Consider the following 20,757-nt stretch of genomic DNA (forward strand, 5'->3'; position numbering starts at 1 on the left):
TTGTAGGGGTGACGGTGAACCTACAGCATCTGACTTTCTGGCTTTCCCATCTTCCTCAAGGATCTGTCCCAACCTCACCACAGCTCTGGCTCTGGAGTTCACACCCTCTTTCTATAAATCCCTACGGCATGAAAAACATGTTGGAAACACACTTATACAGAAATGGAAACAACTTGAAAGTTTGTGTACTGCTTTCTCAGTAATCAATAAAAGACATTACCTGAAGGAACTGCTTGTGGAAACTTTGTTTTCATTGGAATATGTGTGTGTGTGTGTGTATGCACATGTGTGTTAATTCACATGCATGTCAGTAAATTAAATCACATTCACACACTGAATTTCTTGGCCAAGTTACTAGTTTCTCTTCAGATCTCAAAAAAGACACTTACGGTCCCACTTGATTGGGCATCCAGTTTGAACAACTCCTTCTGGCAGCATGTCCTTATGCCTTGCAGCCAAATACCTTTTCAAGTTTATCTCTTTCAAGGACAGCTTTGTTGCAGCCACACGCTGCTAACCTTTTCCACTGCTCCCCCTCCTGACATCCTTGCCCCTGCTATAAAAACATCAATAGATTCTTGTTGTCTAAAACTGAAACAGGAATTATTTGACTGACATTGTGCTGTGCTGTGCTTAGTCATGCCCGACTCTTTGCAACCCCATGGACTGTAGCTTGCCAGGCTCCTCTGTCATGGGTATTCTCCAGGCAAGAATGCTGGAGTGGGTTGCCATGCCCTCCTCCAGAAGATCTTCCCAACCAAGGGATCGAATCCAGGTCTCCTGCATTGCAGACAGATTCTTTAGCAGCTGAGCTACCAGGGAAGCCCTTGACTGACATTAGTGCCCTTCAAAAATTGGTGCAAAACCACACTAGCGGCTTTGAAACACTATCTTAATTCACATCACATCTCAGCTAAACTTGGAAGTGAGCGTGAAAATGAGAGAGGTCCAGACACTGACTTGGGTAAGTTAATGCTATTTGCTCAGTAGCATCTGACTCTTTGTGATCCCATGGACTGTAGCCTGCCAAGCTCCTCCATCCATGGGATTCTCCAGGTGAGAATATTGGAGTGGGCTGCCATTCCCTTCAGGGGATCTTCCTGACTCAGGGATTGAAACTGTGTCTCTTAACTCTCCTGCATTGGCAGGTGGGTTCTTTACCACTAGCATCGTCTGGGAGACCCCAACCTTGTTTAAACTGAACTTTTATTTTATTTATCTATTTATTTATTTTAGACTGCTTGGGATCTTGGTTGCTGCAAGTAGGCTTTCTCTAGTTGCAGGGAATGGGGGCTACTCTGTAGTTGTGATGTGCGAGAGCTTTTCATTGCAATGGCTTCTCTTATTGCAGAGCAGGGGCTCTAGAGTGAGAGCTTCAGTGGTTGTGGAACAAGGGGTTAGTGGCCCTTCAGCACATGGGATCTTCTTGGACCAGGACTGTGTTTGCCACATTGACAGGTGGATTCTTAACCACTGGACCACCAGGAAAGTTCTGAAATTTATTCTTAATTCAAGAGTTACCTGGGGTGTTTGTTACTGGTGGGAATGTAGACCAGTATAAACTGGGACACTCTTTTTTGATGGATATATATAGAGAGGCTTCAAAAGGTTTATTCTTTTGAAAAATAGTTTGAATTTTATGAATTTATCCTGATGTAACCAGAAACTTGGAGAAAAATTGTATGTACAAGGTTTCCATTGTAATATTCATAAGAAGTGGAAACAATCTCAGTATTTAGTTGTAAGGACTTAGATTTCTAGAATTTCATGACGGGTTTCTTATAAGGGACTAGAACATGAATAGCTCAAGAATGGACTATTAAGTATTATGTATTTTTCATTAATTTTTTTTTTTTTGGCCCTGTCTTGTGGCATGTAGGATCTAAGTTCCCAGACCAAGGATCCAACCCACGGTCCGTGCAGTAGAAGGGCAGAGTCCTAATCACTGGACCAGCAGAGAATTCCCTGTGTATGTGTGTGTCTAGCTAGAAGTTGATATTGAGAGATTCTCACAAAATAATGTTACATAAAAATGTATTACCAAGCTTCCTGGTTGAAGCTTGCATCATCTCTCACTTGAAACATTGTAAAGACCACTTAAGTCTCTTTGAATCCTCTTTTGTCTGCCGCCCATGCGGCTGTCCAAACCACAGCAAGTGGGATTGTTAATAAACATCTTTAAGCCACAATTTTGGCCCTTGTCTACTTGCAAGCCTTCAATGGCTTCTCATTTCTTGATTTCATATGCTGCATCTTTAATCCCGCCTCCGAGGCCCTGCGTGTGCTCAAGCTTCTTTGTCCAGTGCTCTGAAGCTCCATCGGCTCCAGGACCCTGCGCGCTGTTTCTTCCGTTCAGCTGCTTCCTTCACGCTGGCTTCTGCTACAGGCCTCAGGCCTCATCTTATACCTCCCTTCCTCTGAGAAACCTTTCCTGACTCATTTACTCCCTGAATCATCTTACCCAGCCAAACGGTGACAACCAAACTGGTTCAGGTAACTGCAAAATTCAGGCTTGATCTGAGACTCAAAAGGTGTCATGAGGACCTGATTATCGTCTTGTCTCTTGGCCCCCATTTCTTTGGTGATGGCTTCAAAGAGATGTTCCTTCTTCATGGTGCTAAGATGGCTGCAACGGCTCCAGCTTCCTCCTTTAACTTCAAATCTAGTGGGAAAAGTGGATATACTTCTCCAAGAGGATTCCAATTAATACCCCAGAATTCAGTCTTGATGGCTTGGGTTACTTAACTCCAAGCATATGCCTGTTCCAGGACCAATCACTGTCTCTGTTGGGGAAAAACACTCTGATCTGCCAGGATGCTGTCGGGCCATGTGCTACTCCTGAAGCGAAGTTATGTGTATGTTGGGTCTCCAAACCAAAACTGGGATTTCAGGCAGCAGGGAGAATGGATCCTGGAGAGAAAAGTAAATGTCTGTCAGGATTTCTAACGTGTTTGCATAGCACTTTTTCTTTTTGATAATTATATACTAATGTATGTTATTTAAAAAAAATTATCTTCCCTATAGCACTGCATACTCATCTTGAGAGGGACCATTCATATCTTTCCCCCTGCCTCACTGTTCTATGCCCAAAGGCCAACACAATTCTTGGCACAAAGCAGATGCTCAATTAATATTTGTTCAGTAACTGTTGCCCTCAGCCCCTAAAAAATCCCCAAACAAGAAAACAATCAGTAGAATATAAAAGAGTACATATGGTAGGATTCTCATTTTTGTTTTAAAAACTAAATTTTGCTCTGTCCCCTATGCCTGTAAAATGCAAATCTAAAAGGAAATACACCAACTATAACAGTGGTCATTTCTTTTTAAAAAAAAAAATTGATTAATTAATGCATTGTACATTGGCTGTGCTGGGTCTTCGTTGTTGCTCAAGGGCTTTCTCTAGTTGCAGTGAGCAGCGGCTATTCTCTAGTTGCTGCTCTAGTTGCTATTCTCATTGCAGTGGCTTTTCTTGTTGGAGAGCACGGGCTCTAGGGTGTGCAGACTTCAGTAGTTGCGGCGTGCAGGCTTAGTTGCCCTGCTGCAGGTGGGATCTTCCTGGACCAGGGATCGAACCCATGTCTCCTGCATTAGCAGGCGTATTCTTAACCACTGAATCACCAGGGAAGTTCCAACAGTGTTTATTTCTTGATGGTAAGATTAGGAATGAGGCTTTAGAATAACACTCTCCTATATTTTCCAAACCTACAGTGAACCTATATTATTTTTTAACTGAAAACGTTTTGAAAATATTCTTTAGAGATACATTGGATAAGGTTCTTTTATTTGGAATAAAACTGTCCAGTTTTGAAAAGAGAAGAAGTTTTCTAAAAACATAAGGTCACAAGTTTCCCCATGACAAGGTGAATTCCTAGACAATTCAGAGGGGATTACTGGGGATGTTGATTGCTTAAGACACTAATAGGAACACACTGAAGAACAGCGGGGCTTTAGTCAAATGCATGCTGCCATGGAGGAATTGCACAGGCTGGCTTTGAAGCTGGCTTCTTCTTTGTTCCTTCTATATTGTAAAACTAGCAGTATGACTTTTCTCAATTTCCAGACAGTCAGTATTCTCGTTTATGGACTATCAGTGTTTTACTTTATTATCATGTCCTTGATTTGTAACGCCACCCCCTTCCTCTTCTGTGAACCTCATGGTGGCTTTTGTATTCTCTGTTCTTTCTGTTAATGTGCAGTTATAGAGTCATCTGAGAAGTGAAACTCACAAATCGAGTTGATCTAATACCAGGGCTTTGTGCACAGAATTACACGAATCAGCTCACAGACGACCTGATCTGAATCATGTGTCACGTACCATGCTTTCTGGCTTCTGCTTATGACAGCAGATTTAGAATCAAAGGCACTTTCAGGACCATCTCCCCAGTAAAGCATCTTGATTTACAGGGCCTCTGGGTACTCCCTGGGATTGGCCTTCTTAATAGTAGACCTGCTGTGAAGGTCAAAAGGGAGCAAAGATGGGCTAGGGAAGTCAAGACTCAAAAATGCATGCTATTCCACTACGACCCATGGGTGTTCTGAATAAACATTGTTTATTCCCCAGTGTGTGTCCTGTGTGGCTCTACCAGGTATGAGGCTTCAGTAGGAATCAACTTGAACCTCAGTGCCTTGATTCCAGGCTCAGTTCTGCCTCTGATTAGCTGTCTGTGCTTGGTTTGATCTCAATGCCTCTGAGATTCAGGCTCTCATCTGTACAGTGGGCAAAGAACTCCTTCTTTTGGAGGCTGTTTGAGGGCCAGATAAGACCACTTATGTAAAGTGTCCAGCCCCAAGAGTGATTTAGGGTGTGGAGGGAAGAACATTAGTGAGAAATAGCCCAGGACAGCATCCTCTGCCCCTCTCAGCAAGGTCATGTGGGAAGACAGACAAAGGATGCTCTGATTCTCAAACCAAACTTTTCCTAGTCTGGGCCACATAGTAAGGGAATTTTCTTCTGCTTTTATCTTTTACTTAACTGTCATGACAAGAGCATCAAGATTTCTTTAGCTTTAAGCCTCACCTTTAGCATTCCCATCTCTTTCCAATGGCAACAATATCCTTAAAGCAGAAGCTTTGCAGAATGGGCAAGGTGAATGGGACAGGGGTGAGCCCTGAAGTCAGATAGCAAGCAGGAGGCACAAAGTTTAGACTGAAGCCCAAAATGCCCAAGATAGGAAGAAAATGAACCTTGGGGGTAGATTTTTGCTTAGAAAACAGCTCTTCTAAATTTACAGTAAATTGCAGATCCTCTGTCAGGAGGCAAACTCATCCCATAGCCTGGGGTTTAATTATTTCTTAAATAATCCTCTTCTAGAGTACTCGGAGAAGGCAATGGCACCCCACTCCAGTACTCTTGCCTAGAAAATCCCATGGACGGAGGAGCCTCATAGGCTGCAGTCCATGGGGTCACTAAGCACTGGACACGACTGAGCGACTTCACTTTCACTTTTCACTTTCATGAATTGGAGAAGGAAATGGCAACCCACTCCAGTGTTCTTGCCTGGAAAATCCCAGGGACGGGAGAACCTGGTGGGCTACTGTCTATGGGGTCACACAGAGTCGAACACGACTGAAGCGACTTAGCAGCAGAGTACTCTGGGCAGATGCCACCACACCAGGGGTGGAAGCCATCAGGACAAGGAGGCAGTGAGCTTGTTGAGAATTTCCAGGTTTGAAACTGTAATCTTGGGGGTTTTAGTAAACGAGTTGCCTTAAGGTAGGAAAGACCCATTGCCTCTTGCCCACCTTTTGACCTCCTCTCACTTAACTCCAGCCACAGAGGTTTTCTTTGAGATCTTTGAGAAGGACAATCCTTTTTTTCCCCCTTCTTTTCTTCAGTGCACTGACATCTCACCTCCACATCTCATGTCACCTCCCTGGGGGAAGCCTTCCCAGGTGCCCCAGCTAAATAACTGTAGCTTCCCCTGTTCCTGTCCAGCAACCTGTACTCATCTTCTTGGTAATGTTCTCACCTACTTAGTATTCATTACTTTGTAACGATTTATTTACTTGTTTATTATTTGTTGAGCCAAAAGAGATTATAAGCTTCCGAAGAAAGTATCTTGCTGGTTCCCAGCTGGATCCCCTAGTCTCCTTGTGTAGGGCTCTGATTAATGTGGCTTCAACAATGCATGGACGTGGCTTGCTGTTTTTCAGTTGCTAAGCCACGTCTGACTCTTTGCAAACCCATGAACTGAAGCACACCCAGCTTTCCTGTCCTTCACTACCTCCTGGAGTTTGCTCAAACTCATATCCACTAAGACAGTGATGCCATCCAACCATCTCATCCTCTGTTGCCCCTTCTCTTCCTGCCCTGAATCTTTCCCAGCATCAGAGTCTTTTCCAATGACTTGGCTCTTCACACCAGATAGCTAAAGCATTGGAGCTTCAGCATGAGTTCTTCATGAATATACAGAGTTGATTTCCTTTAGGGTAAACTGTTTGATCTCCTTGCTGTCCAAGAGATTCCCAAGAGTCTTCTCCAGCACCACAGTTTGAAAGCATCAATTCTTTAGTGCTCAGCCTTCTTTAAGGTCCTACTCTCATATCCCTATATGACTGCTGGAAAAATCATAGGTTTGACTGTGGGACCTTTGTTGGCAAAGCAATGTCTCTGCTTTTTAATACGATGTCAAGGTTTGTCATAGCTTTTCTTCCAAGGAGCAAGCGCATGAGGGATATGGAGCTTATATCTCCAGGTCACCTGGGCTGGATCACACCGTACAAGGCAGATCTGAGGATTTTTACCAGTTTTGATTTCCAGAAACCACTCAGGCAAAGGTTCTTAACCTTTTCAGGGTCACAGATCTCTTTAGGTATTTGGTAAAACCAACCGACTCAACCAAAAGAACATAAAAATGCACTCAAAAACACGACGTACAACTTAGGGTTTGGAGACTTCTAATGCCCCAGGTGGCAACTCCAGGCTTAAGAAAAACCAAGGGGAGAAGAAGAAAGATTAGGAAGTCCACGCCGGAGTCTTAGGAGAAAGTTCTTAAAATCGGGTCTGCTTAAAATGACCTATGTTCTTGGATTGTACACACACATACACACACATACGAAGAAAAAAAACAACTCGGTGGCAAGAGATCGCTTCTGGTTCCGGCTCTACCAAATGCTTCCTCCCTTACGTGGTTCAGGAGAAGACAACCAGTGACACTTCCCGCCGCAAATGTCTGGGGAAATCTCTTAGCCAGGTCTGATCAACGTTTGCGGAATGAATGAAATCACATTCACGGCGCGGGTGAATCAGAAGAGTAGTTTCTTTCGCGCTCCCCGCGCAGGGCTCCTCAGTGCGGAACCCGCAGAGCCCTTGGTGCTCCGCGCACCGCAGGTCGGGCCGGATGCCGAGGTCTGCGCGCAGGTGTATTCGCACCTAGGGCCGCCCGCGCGGCGCGGAGCGGGGCGGAGCCAGCTGAGGCGGGGCGGGGCCATCGGAGGCGGGGCGGGGCCATCGGAGGCGAGGTGGGGCGGGAGGAGAGAGGAGAAAGAAGGGAGTCGGGAAACTGGGAGGAGAGGGGAGGAGAAAGGAGGGTGAGAAGTGATGAGGAAAGGGGAAGAGCAGGAGGAGGGAGAGGAGGAGGGGAAGGAGGGAGGTGCGGCGGGTTGGGGGAGGAAGTGCGGTAGGGAGGGAGCAGGAGGAGCGGGAGGGGAGGGAGAGCTGCGGCGGGGGGCGGAGTCTGCAAACTTTCGCTTCGAGGGCATTGTGGGAAGCAGCCATGGTCTGATGTGGGCGCCTCACCTGTCAGCCGCGCCGGCTCCAGCGCTCGCGTCTCGCCCTCGCGTCCCCCGCGCTCGTCCCTCGCCGGCCGGGGACGGCGGCGGCCCGGCCACCATGGTGAGTGCGGGAGAGCTGGGCGGCGGCGCGGACCCCAGCGGGTGTGTGCGGGCGCCCTCCCCAAGCACCTGCCGCGCCGGGCCGGGCTAAGGGAGCAGCCCGGTCGCGCGGCGCGGTCCCCCACCCCGCCATCCAGACCCCGGCCCGGGACACCAGGGACTCCAGCTCGGGTCCCTCGCGGCCACGGGGCGCCGCTGCTTCATTCATTCGACCGTTTTTGCTGAGCGCTTAGTCTGTGCCAGGCGCGGTGCCAGGCGGCGGAGACGTCGTGGGGACCCGGTGGAGCCCTGGCTGTTGGCGGCTTATCTTCTAGGAGGAGGATGTGGAAGGAGGGAGATGAGTAATAGACCAGTAAAATCGAGATAACTTCCGAGAGTAAGTGCTGTGAAGTCTCAAGTACAACCGGATGCAGGGATGGAGAGGCAGCTATAAAAGAGGGGCAGGAAGCGAAGGCCTCCTTGAGGAGGTGACATCTGAGCTGTTGGAAGTCCTAGGGGGGCATTGCAGGTAGTGGGAGCAGAGAGAGCAAAGGCCAGAGAGGAGGAACCCTTGCTTCTAGTGGGACAGGTAGTCAGGTACCAGATAAGACATCCTCATAAGCCCAGTTAAGGAGTTTGGATTTTATTCCAACCGAGTGGAAGGGGACCAGTGATCCAGGTGAGAGACCTGGTTGCAGTTGATGGAAGCAATAGCTTCAAGCACCTCTCGATCTTGCCTTCTGTCAGGGTAGTTTTTTTTTTTTTTTTTTGAGTATGCAGTGGCCTGAACAGCACTGAGTTCCACTTCCCCAGGTGAGCTCACTTCCCAAATCAAAGGAGGAACAAAAGTGACCACACTCTGCACTTGAGTACCCGCTGCAGGTGGAGCAGGAAGGCCCGAGGGTTCCAAAAGTTGATGGACAAGGAGGGCAGCGGAGTGCTGAGCTCCTGGTCCAGAAGATCACAGATGGTGGTTTCTAGGTTTGGCTGCATAGACTGGAGGTGCTATTGTTGTTTGTTGAGGGTTCCTTGTAAATACAGCATGGTGCAAAAAGGAACCTGTAAATAATGGAGCAACTCTCCTGGCTTGCTCAGGTTTCCCAAGGAACACAGTGACGTATGTGCAGCACACTGCATCGTTTGCCTCATGAAGAATGGAATGAGGCCCTGGAGTTTGTGATCTGCAAAAATCTTCCATCCAGAAAACTGGTACAAGTTCTGGACAACACTTACAGTGGAGTTTTATTTTTTCTTGCTGGTGTCAATGATGAGTTGATCAAAAATGTGCAGTTTCCCTAGTTTTTCATCAGACCTTGCCCAATGGGAGATATTGATGTTTTTGAGTACTTGTGATAACCAACTCTACCTTCTACCTTCATGATCTCAGTTCTTGCAACAAGCAACCAAATGAAAGTATTATGCTCTTTGCATTTTACCTGCTCTGGCCTGTCCCAGCAACATGGCCTTGGATCATGCCTTGACCTCTCTATGCCAGTTTGCTCATTTATAAAGTAGAGATAATAACTGATTCTAACTCATAAGGCAGTGGTTCTCAAAGTTTGGTCTGGGTACACTTAGGAGTCCCCAAGGTTTTTTAGAGTCCAGAAGGCCAAAACTCTTTTCATAATAACACAAAGGTATTATTTACCTTTTACACGTTCATTCCTACATGAGTATACATGATGTTTTCTCAAGGTTAACCTGACCTGGGAGAGTGCAGCAGAGTGAATGCAAAAGCAGTAGACCAGTCCAGCTGTCTTCTATTGAGCCAGACTTTAAGGAAATTTGCCAAAATGTAAAACAATGCCAATCTCCCTTTTTTTTTTTTCTTTGGAAAATATTGTTACTGTTCATATAAGAGTTTCTGTTAATGTGTAACAGGTTGATTATAGTTTTTAAGTGAATTAATAAGTATCTAAATTTTTTCTGTACTTAAATTCACAATACAGTAAACATCAATACAACTTAAACAAAAAGTCTTTGGGGCTGAATTTTAAAAAATATATATATATACATGTTTTGCTTTGTTGTTTCATTTAATTAATACCTTATTTTTATTATTTGGGGCTGAGTTTTTAAGAGTGAAAAGAGTCCCAGGCAGGTTCTGTGCATGAATGCAAGTGAAAGCTGGTAGACCAGCTTTGCCCATTGTAAGTGCTCAGTGACTGTCACTTCTATCTTTTATTACTGTCATGTGGCAGAGAAGCATAAGTGGCCCTCCCCTTTGCCCAGCATCTCTAGGCTTTTTAGTGAGGATTGCTTTGTTTTTCTTCTGCTTTGTTCCTGACTCTTGCTGCTAGGAAACTGGAAGATGCCAACATCATCCCGCTGGTACCTACACACAGAAAATGGTCCTTGGTTCCACTGGGCCAGTGATCTAGATATCAAGGGCAGAAGTTTCATACACTTTGCATCTAGGGGCAGTGCTTATAGGTGGGTAGTTCTGTTTGCATCAACTTTGTACTTTTGCACCCTGCCTTTGTTTTAGAAATCTCTATCTTGGGAAATAAAGCTAGGGTTATTGTGTTTTCAGAGATCCCCACTGGCTGTGAGCCCAGTGCACTTAAACACTTAACTGGGGAGAATTTACTATTGCATGGTTGCCAGTGTTGATGGAAGAAGGAGGATTTTAAACCTTTGCTCCTTTATGTATTTGTTTTCCCTTGGACAGAGGAGCCTGATGGGCTATCGTCCATGGGGTCACAAAGAGTTGGACATGACTTAGACCACCACCATCACCAAGCAGATATCAGTGAGGATTTACAGGGTGAAGTTTGAAAGGCTTTGGGAACACCCTTAATAAAAATGCATGTGGACTTTGTTTTATGTAGTCATCATGCTTCTGAAAAGTTGAGGTGACTTTTAACATCACATTGTGAACAAAATTGGGAAATTACCCATTGAAAGAATCTCGTGGTGACCCTTTTTGAAACATCAGTAAGCACCTTCTTGTGTTGCAATTCCAATTCTCATAATATATGTTATTATCTAAAGTAAAATAGACTTATGTTAAAAAAAAGTCAAGGATTTTTTTATGTGATTTTGTTCTTTGACTTGAGAGAGATACCTTCCCAAACTGAACTGTAAAGTTATTCCTTTATCAGAATTCATGTTTGAATCAGCATAAGTCCTTCCTTTTCCTAAATAGGGTAATTCCAAGCTTCCATGTGCATCATAATCTCATTGTATTACAGAGAAATGGGAACAGTGAAAAGGAGTTGCCAAGAGTAAGGGTGGAGATATCTAACTCTGAACCTGGAGACCCTGCTCCCTACCCGATGTATCATTTTTATTGTCTCAGGTTTAAATAAATTGTAACTAGCATGTATTGTTGTTTTGGTTGGTGGTACATATCTACAATGGAATATTTCTCAGCCACTAAAAGGAATGAAATTACATCATTTCATTCCTTTGGCATGGACCAACGGCATATACATTCCATGGAATTCTCCAGGCCAGAATACTGGACTGGGTAGCCTTTCCCTTCTCCAGGAGATCTTCCCAACCCAGGAATTGAACTGAGGTCTCCTGCATTGCAGGTGGATTCTTTACCAACTGACCGATGACGGAAGCCATAGCTTTACAACACTGTAAAGCAACTATCAGTTTAGTTCAGTTGCTCAGTCGTATCCTACTCTTTGTGACCTTGTAGACTGCAGCACGCCAGGCTTCCCTGTCCATCACCAACTCCCAGAGCTTGCTCAAACTCATGTCTATCGAGTTGGTGATGCCATACAACCATCTCATCCTCTGTCATCCCCTTCTCCTCCTGCCTTCAGTCTTTCCCAGCATCAGGGTCTTTTCCAAGGAGTCAGGTCTTTGCATCAGGTGGCCAAAGTATTGGAGTTTCAGCTTCAGCATCAGTCCTTCCAGTGAATATTCAGGACTGATTTCCTTTAGGATTGACTGGTTGGATCTCCTTGCAGTCCAAGGGACTCTCAAGAGTCTTCTCCAACACCACAGTTCAAAAGCATTCTTCAGTGCTCAGCTTTCTTTATAGTCCAACTCTCACATCCATACATGACTACTGGAAAAACCATAGCTTTGACTAGACGGACCTTTGTCAGCAAAGTAATGTCTCTGCATTTTAATATACTCGCTAGGTTTGTCATACCTTTTCTTCCAAGGAGCAAGCACCTTCTAATTTCATGGCTGCAGTCACCATCTGCAGTGATTTTGGAGCCCAAGAAAATAAAGTCTCTCACTGTTTCCATTGTTTCCCCATCTGTTTGCCCTGAAGTGATGGGACCAGATGCCATGATCTTTGTTTTTTGAATGTTATAATGTTTGAGTTATAAACCAACTTTTTCACTTTCCTCTTTCACTTGCATCAAGAGGCTCTTTAGTTTTTCTTCACTTTCTGCCGTAAGAGTGGTGTCATCTGCATATCTGAGGTTATTGATATTTCTCCCAGCAATCTTGATTCTAGCCTGTGCTTCCTCCAGCCCGGCATTTCTCAAGATGTACTCTGAATATAAGTTAAATAAACAGGGTGACAATATACAGCCTTGATGTACTCCTTTCCTGATTTGGAACCAGTCTATTGTTCCATGTCGGGTTCTAACTGTTGCTTCTTGACCTGCATACAGATTTCTCAGGAGGCAGGTCAGGTGGTCTTGTATTCCCATCTCTTGAAGAATTTTCCACAGTTTGTTGTGATCCACACAGTCAAAGGTTTTGGCATAGTCAATAAAGCAGAGGTAGATGTTTTTCTGATATTCTCTTGCTTTTTCTATGATCCAGCAGATGTTGGCAATTTGATCTCTGGTTCCGCTGCCTTTTCTAAATCCAGCTTGAATATCTGGAAGTTCAGGGTTCATATACTTTTGAAGCCTGGCTTGGAGAATTTTGAGCATTACTTTGCCAGCATGTGAGATGAGTGCAATTGTGCGGTATTTGAGCATTCTTTGGTGTTGCCTTTCTTTAGGATTGGAGTGAAAATTGACCTTTTCCAGTCCTGTGGCCACTGCTGAGTTTTCCAAATTTGCTAGCATATTGAGTGCAGCACTTTCACAGCATCATCTTTTAGGATTTGTAATAGCTTAACTGGAATTCCATCACCTCCAGTAGCTTTGTTTGTAGTGATGCTTCCTAAGGCCCACTTAACTTCGCATTCTAGAATGTCTGGCTCTAGGTGAGTGATCACACCATTGTGGTTATCTGGGTATGAAGATCTTTTTTGTGTAGTTCTTCTGTGGATTCTTGCCACCTTTTCTTAATATCTTCTGCTTCTGCTAGGTCCATACAAAAAAAAAAGGCAAAAAAAAAAGCTTTTTACATCTAAAGAAAATTCCAATTTGAAGGTGAGGAAGCCTCTTAACAGTAATGACCACACTCCTCTGAGTGTGATCTGACTGCTGGCAAGTACCTACTGTGGGTAGAGGGCTTGGGAATAGACACTCTGTGATGTTCTGTTCTCCCAAGAGGGTTCATCTACAATAGGCCCTTCTCATGTGTCTCCCAGCAACACCAATGAGACTTGTATTTACCCCTCACTGGGATTGTTACTTCTGAATTCCCATGACTGGTTTTGTGACAAATACTGTCAACAGCTTACAATTTTTGTGTGGTATTTTATTAAAAACAGAGGGAAGGAAATGGTCAGCTGATTGTGTATTTGCCGCAAATACACAGCTGCTTTTAACATCTGTCCTTTCAGGTTCCATGAATTATTTTATTACAGATTAAGACATAAGGATAAAATAACCCCTAACACAAGTAAAGAAACCTCCTGTGGAAACTTCCCTGGCGGTCCAGTGGTTATAACCCTGTGCTCCCTGTGCTGGGGAAATAGGTTCAATATCTGGTTGGGTAACTAAGATCCTACATGGAAATAAAAAAAAAAAAAAAAGAAGCCTCCTGAGTCCTCAAAGATTAGCATTCCTTGACATCTCTATAAATCGTTCCTTCAATTTTATTTTCTTGTTACTACGCAGAGATTCTCCCAGTGAGCTGAGGCTTCCCTGATGTTCCTTCTTTCCTGGAGTCTATCTTTGCGTCTCTGACAGTCTCCCTTTCTGGTGTATCTAGTTTTACTCTGATGGAATTCTTTCCCCAGGAGAAATTCCCTTTCCACGGTGTGAAGCCCCCAAATCCTGTGATGTTAAAGAATGCACACAGAGATCAGAGGCAGACACCCCTAAAATCCTCTCTGAAGTGTACTGAGCTGTCTTGCCAGCATTCTGAGTAGCTAGAGAAAATGAACTTCTTGCTAACATGGAATAACTTAAGAATTTTAACAGTGGAAAGGGGGTACTGAAAATTGTTTCGATTAGAAATGAAATGAGGCTGACCATTATGAGGAAGCTGGCCTTCAAAAAATCTCCCACAAAGTCCAAAGTCTGAAAACTTCCCAACAGGAAGAACTGGGTTCTAGCTCTCTCTAAATGGTTTTTGAAAACTGCCTGGGGAAAAAGAATATGAGCACTCATGAGTCCCTCAGTGTGATAGAGTATAGACCTATATTATATTCAGTCGAGAACACAGGCGTGTGGGATTCTGTGTTTTATGTCCTTGTATCTTCTCTAGCAGGGCTTCTGGGCTGGTAAGAATGGTGGGTGTGTGGCAAGGTTCAGTGGCCAGTGAGATGCTCCAGGAGTCTTCCTTCCATGCTGGGCCTATTGAGGAGGAACTAAAGTCACATGTGGTCTGCAAACTGTGGTGCGTCTGCCCTTTGTATAACCACCCTTGTTAAGGGGGGGACTTCTAGAGATAAAAACAATCCATCCAGCTCATTGTAGATTAAAAGATTTTTTTTTTTTTGCATTAAAACATCAATGTATTTGGGTCCAAGATACAAAATTCACATAAACTTTAAAAATAAAACCCTAAGAGATAGCTTGTTTCTGACTAGTTTGTTGTTGTTCAGTCACTAAGTCATGTCTGACTCCTTACAACCTCATGAACTGCAGCTTGCTAGGCTACCCTGTCGTTCACTATCTCCTGGAGTTTGCTCAAACTCATGTCTGCTGAGTTGATGGTGTTATCTAAGGATTTCATTCTCTGCTTCCCCCTTCTCCTCCTCTCCTTAGTCTTTCCCAGAATCAGGATCTTTTCCAATGATGAGTCAGCTCTTTGCATCAGGTGGCCAGAGTATTGAAGCTTCAGTTGCTTAAGGCTAACCCTCCAGGTCTCACACACCTACCTGCCTTTTCTGCTATTACAGTTATTTGGGAAGAGAAATTTGAGACAGTGTTCTAAGGCAGATGTCTGAAACATCTTTTCTGTAAAGGGCCAGACTGTAAGTATTTCAGGCTTTCTGGGCCCTATATAGTCTCTGTCCCTATTACCCAGCCCTTCTGTTGCAGAGTGAAAGCAGCCATGGACAAGAGGCAAATGGCTTTGATTGTGTTTTAATAAAGCTTTATTTACCAAAGCAGGTGGGAGAGCCAGAATTGGCCTGGAGGCTGTGGTTTGATCTGTAGACTCATGTCCTACCTCAGGTTCCATTAATTCACTCATGTGTGTAGTTTCCCTTTTGGGGACTGCACTGCAAGACGTGCAGAACTTCCCCAACCAGGGATTGAACTCGTGTACTCTGCCTTGGAAGCACAGAGCCTTAATTACTGGACCACCAAGAAAGTTCATTCATGTGTATATTTGACAAATATATTGAACACCTGCCCTACGACAAGCAATGTTTCAGGCAGGACTAGCTATGTAATTTTTGGTGTGTGTGTGCGTGCCAATTCACTCATTCTTGTCTGACTCTTTGTGGCCCTTTGGTCTGTAGCCCACCAGATTCCTCTGTCCTTGGGGATTCTCCATGCCAGAATACTGGAGTGGGTTGCCATGCTCTTCGCCAAGGGATCTTCCTGACCCAGGGATCAAACCTGCATCTCATGTCTCCTGCTTTGGCAGGCAGGTTCTTTACCACTGGCGCCACTTGGGAAGCCCATAATTTGTGGCACTCAGTGAAAAATGAAAATGTGGGAGCCCTTGTTCAGAATTTATTGGAAATTTCAAGATGATGTCTGCAGAGCATTAAATCAAGGATGGTGCCTTTGTGAACCTATGGCCCCAGTGTCCACAGAAACCAGCCCTGGATCTGGGCCACAGAAGTTCTATTGAATAACCCAGAAACTCTCCTGGAGGCCTCTTTCTGGGTAGGGTGGTGGGTGAGGGGAGTTCTGTAAGCTTTTTTAATATATATTTTATATCAAGCACACAGAAGAGAGTTATACTCCCAAAGCATTTGTTCGTCATCATCTCATTTTTACTTCGTGAAAGTTGTAGGTGTTTCCCAGGCAGGTGGCGCAGGGACCCTAGCAGTGTTGGTTTTGGTGGCTCCGTCACATCCTGCCACCCTGTCCCTTCTTGTCCTGAGGTGGTGGGGCCGTTCGTCCAGCTGCCTCACACTGCGCTTGGTCACTTCCTGTACACGTTCCAGCTGGATGGAGAGTTCAGAGCCGTATCTGTGCCCCCGCATCTGCTGTAGATTAAATCCTCAGGTTAGTGCTTCTGCTACTGATGTCACGTTTGCATGCCCGTGGAGCCCTGGGCGCAGGATGCCATGTCTTCTCTAGCCCCTCCCAGTTCTGCCTGATTGTTAGGTGTAGTGTCACTTGTCAGCTTAGATCCTGTACATTATTTCCCCATTTGTGTGAAATCAGGACACACATATGCCTACATACAAATAGCAAACTTCCAGAAGAGTATGCTAGAGACACTGATTGTTTTGGGGAAGAACTTTTAGCATCTGGTGTTGAAAAAGATTCCCTTTTTATTGTGTTCTGTTAGATCCTTTAGTTTTTTTATATTTGAATGTAATACCTTTTAAATTATATGAAATGTGACTTCAAAAATATTTCCATTTATATTACTTCTTCAGCAAAACTCTATTTTTCCCTGTGTTTTATAACTTCTTAAGCTTGGGTGTGTCTGGAATTGGGATGGAAGCAGAATAAGTTTCCTTAAAATACACACACATGGACACAGATGCATATACACACACATACATGTACACACACATGCGTGCACACACCCAGACACTTTGTTCTTTTCTCTTTAAGTTGGGCTCTTGGCCAGGCTTCCAGGACCCCTCTTTTTACCTTGCATTTGAAGGGGCATTGAGAATAGCTGAGGGGAAAAAAAGTGATCCAGCTTTCTCACTGAAATGACTCTGAAAGCTTCTGGTAATAAGATAAAATATTTCCAGTCACTTCAGCAGACGGAAGCATTAAAGCACAGATATGTTTGTCTGATGGTCTCGGGTTGGCCTTGGTGGAACATTCTAGCAAGATTGAGAAGTCTTGTCTCTGAAAGAGTCAGGAAGGATTAGTCAAGGCTGGAACCAGATTCAGATGATCAGGGGATAGTTCAGCCCCCAGTTTTAGTGTCTGCTGCCCATTCACAGCTTCCCTTGGCTTCCTTAAATATCAGGGCAGCAACTTTTCCTTATGCAGGTGAAGCTGCTTTAGGCCTGAAATAGATAAACGTTCAAGTGTCAGAACTTCCTTGGGCTTATATACATGTTGAGCTACACGTTCCTGTGGGGGTGACATGCATACAGCGTTTCAGGAAAGCTGTCTGCATTCAGTTCTGAAGGCAGGTATGGGACATGGGTGTGATGTGGTTGGAGGAGAATGTGCTGAGGCACCCAGCCTTGGGCCCGTGTGTGCAGGCTTCGTAATCTGGGTTGCTGTGCTCTTTGCTGTTGTAACTGGGCCCACTTCCTAAATTTCCCTGAAGATTGAGTGAGCCAGTCCAATCCTGGCACACATTCCATCAGTGGTAACCAGGATATTTTTAAAAGAAATAGGAAAAAGCTAAGGAAACACTTAAAAATAGATTGCAGAGACTGGGGAGGTGGGAGAAGGTAAGGGCTGTGCGTGTGCGCGTGCTCAGTCACTTCAGTCATGTCCGACTCTTTGCACCCCTATGGACAGTAGCCTGCCCTGGCCCTCTGTCTGTGGGATTCTCCAGGCAAGAATACTGGCTACTGGAGTGGGTTGCCATACCCTTCTCCAGGGGATCTTCCTGATCCAGGGATTGGACTTGCGTCTGTTATGTCTCCTGCATTGGCAGGCAGGTTCTTTACCACTAGCGCCATCTGGGAACCCTTGAAGGTAAGAGTCACTGTACAATGATATCATATTAAAAATGTGGTTCTAAACTCAGTGTAGGACTTCCCTGGTGGTCCAGTGGTTAAGACTCTGCCTTTCAATGCAAGGGACGAAGGTTCAATTCCTGGTCAGGGAACTAAGCCTGCATGCCACAGCTACTGAGATGGCACTCCACAACCAGAGAGAAGCCCATGTACCACAACTAAGACTCGACACCACCAAAAATAAGTAAATAAAAAACAAACAAACAAAAACTCAGTGTATGTGTCTGAAATAAGTACTTGCCCTCAGTTTCTTTGTAAGAAGACAAGTTCTCGATTCTAAGTGCCCTGAGTATGAGTCCTACCTTTATAAGTGTGTTTGGCCTCAAGGCTTGGATACCTTAAGAATTCAGAAAATCTAGCCTGTGTTGACAATCTTTGCCAAAACTAAAGGGAAAGAGGGAGGCTTGACTGTATAACAAAGCAGGTCTGTCTCTCAGATTGAACCCAAACTTTCAAAAAATATGATGGTTGTACCATCTCTTAAATTTTGTTCACAACTGTCCACATGATTGTCAAGGTAGAAAGGCCCTGGGGACAGACTTTTAATGAGTGCTGAGTAGGCTGCAACAGGAAGAAAAAAGATGGTCCTTAATAAACGTTTAAGTGGTCATTACCATGCAGGGCGCTGAGTTTACCATAATGATAGCCTTCTGAACAAAGTTGTTCCTGACCACAAAAAAATTCACATTAAGCAAGATCAAATAAGCATCACTATGAAATATGAATAGGGTCCCAAGTTGTTAATGTTTCATTCAACTTCAAAGTCATATTGAAAATTGCTTGGACGTTCTCCTCCCTGTTCCTAGGATCTTTTTTCTCCTTGAATGATTTGAAACAGAACCAAAGGCCTGTCTGCCTATCCGAGAGACTTCAGGAGAGAATCTAATTAGGAACATATTGACTGTAAGACAAAATTTAACTACTGATAGGTATTGTTGATAGACGCTAAGTTGATTACTCTGTCAAGAGGAAATGATAAATGAGAAAAGAATACATGAATCACTTTTCAGAGTTTTTTTTTTTTCTTCTTCGTCTGTTAATCCTTGTGTTCTTAACTGGGGAGGTTATTAGAAAAGAAAACCCCACCAGTATCTGTTTCTTGATTCCAAGAAACTTGTGGTGTTGGGAAGAAATTTCTTGCGTGCATAGCAAACCTAGATGAGTATGCTGCTGCTGCTGCTGCTGCTAAGTCGCTTCAGTCATGTCTGACTCTGTGCGACCCCAGAGACGGCAGCCCACCAGGCTCCCCTGTCCCTGGGATTCTCCAGGCAAGAACACTGGAGTGGGTTGCCATGTCCTTCTCCGATCCATGAAAGTGAAAAGTGAAAGTGAAGTCGCTCAGCCGTGTCCGACTCCCAGCGACCCCATGGACTGCAGCCTACCAGGCCCCTCTGTCCATGGGATTTGCCAGGCAAAAGTACTGGAGTGGGTTGCCATTGCCTTCTCCGAAATGAGTATGGGAATATATAATTAAGCTCTGAAGTATGTCATTCAGATTACATAATTGCTGCAGGAATTCTGTGGAGGAGGACAGGGGAGGGGCTCATGGGAGAGACAGGTGTGGGGCTGAGGCTGGAAAAGCAGGTGACCCTGCCATTAGCTTTTCAGGAAGACTGCATATCTGGTATATATGTGAGTGGGAAAGGGTTAATAAGGAGACAACACAGAAAGGTAGTATTAGGAAATTGAAGTCCTGGAGGAGGGCTTGCTGAAGGTCTGCCACAACAAACTGGTTTCTTATTGATTGTCCCATCTCTAACTCTGCCCTCTAGTCACCCCCGCTAAGAAATTCTTTATCCAGTATTATCAGAATGTATCCAGTATTATCAGAATGACGTTTCTCATGTAGGGACTTTCCAGAAAATGAAAATGGATGAACTTTTTATTTTAGAGTTGAAAAAAATATCTTCCTTAAGTGTTTAAGGAAATGGGTCAAAAGTAGCTTGAGGCTTGTCCAGAGTCAGGAGGAACCTCACTTCACTTAACTGCATGGTTTTGGAGGTGACTTGCCTTCTTAGCAGACAAGAAACAATGTTACTGAAGTTGCAAGTGTGTTGCAAGGGATGTGTGTGTATGTATTAATATTTTGTCTCTGAATGGGCTAGTGTCCTTGTGTATCTCTAAGAAACCATCTGCTGTTACCTTTCTTCATTACTTTAATGAATGTTTTGAAAATGAAAGCTTATTTTCTTTAACTTTTTATTTTGTATTGGAGTATAGCCTATGAACAATGTTGTGATAGTTTCAGATGAACAGAGAAGGGACTCAGCCATACATATACATGTATCCACTCTCCCCCAAACTCCCCTTCCATCCAAGCTGCTGCATAACTTTGATTAGAGTTCCATGTACTATACAGTAGGTCCTTGTTAGTTATTCATTTTAAATATAGCAGCATGAATTTGTCAATCAGCGATATGTGAACCGTGAACTTCCTGATGTTCAAGCTGGTTTTAGAAAAGGCAGAGGAACCAGAGATCAAATTGCCAACATCCACTGGATTGTAGAAAAAGCAAGAGAGTTCCAGAAAAACATCTATTTCTGCTTTATTGACTATGCCAAAGCCTTTGACTGTGTGGATCACAATAAACTGTGGAAAATTCTGAAAGAGATGGGAATACCAGACCACCTGATCTGCCTCTTGAGAAATTTGTACGCAGGTCAGGAAGCAACAGTTAGAACTGGACGTGGAACAATAGACTGGTTCCAAATAGGAAAAGGAGTACGTCAAGGCTGTATATTGTCACCCTGCTTATTTAACTTATATGCAGAGTACATCATGAGAAATGCTGGACTGGAAGAAACACAAGCTGGAATCAAGATTGCTGGGAGAAATA

At 44.3% G+C, this 20,757-nt stretch overlaps 1 protein-coding gene across 1 annotated transcript in view; it reads left to right on the forward strand.

The window, feature by feature from the left end:
• Positions 1–7,628: 7,628 nt before the first annotated feature.
• AP1S3 (adaptor-related protein complex 1, sigma 3 subunit) overlaps positions 7,629–20,757 on the forward strand; it is a 67,226-nt gene continuing 54,097 nt past the window's right edge. Inside the window, exon 1 of the mRNA XM_010837064.1 lies at positions 7,629–7,834. Within this exon, the coding sequence (XP_010835366.1) occupies positions 7,724–7,834 (111 nt within the window). The 5' untranslated portion in view covers positions 7,629–7,723. The remainder of the gene's footprint in view (positions 7,835–20,757) is intronic.

Source organism: Bison bison, unplaced genomic scaffold (assembly GCF_000754665.1).
Source record: "Bison bison bison isolate TAMUID 2011002044 unplaced genomic scaffold, Bison_UMD1.0 scf7180017864068, whole genome shotgun sequence".
Lineage (NCBI taxonomy): Eukaryota > Metazoa > Chordata > Mammalia > Artiodactyla > Bovidae > Bison > Bison bison.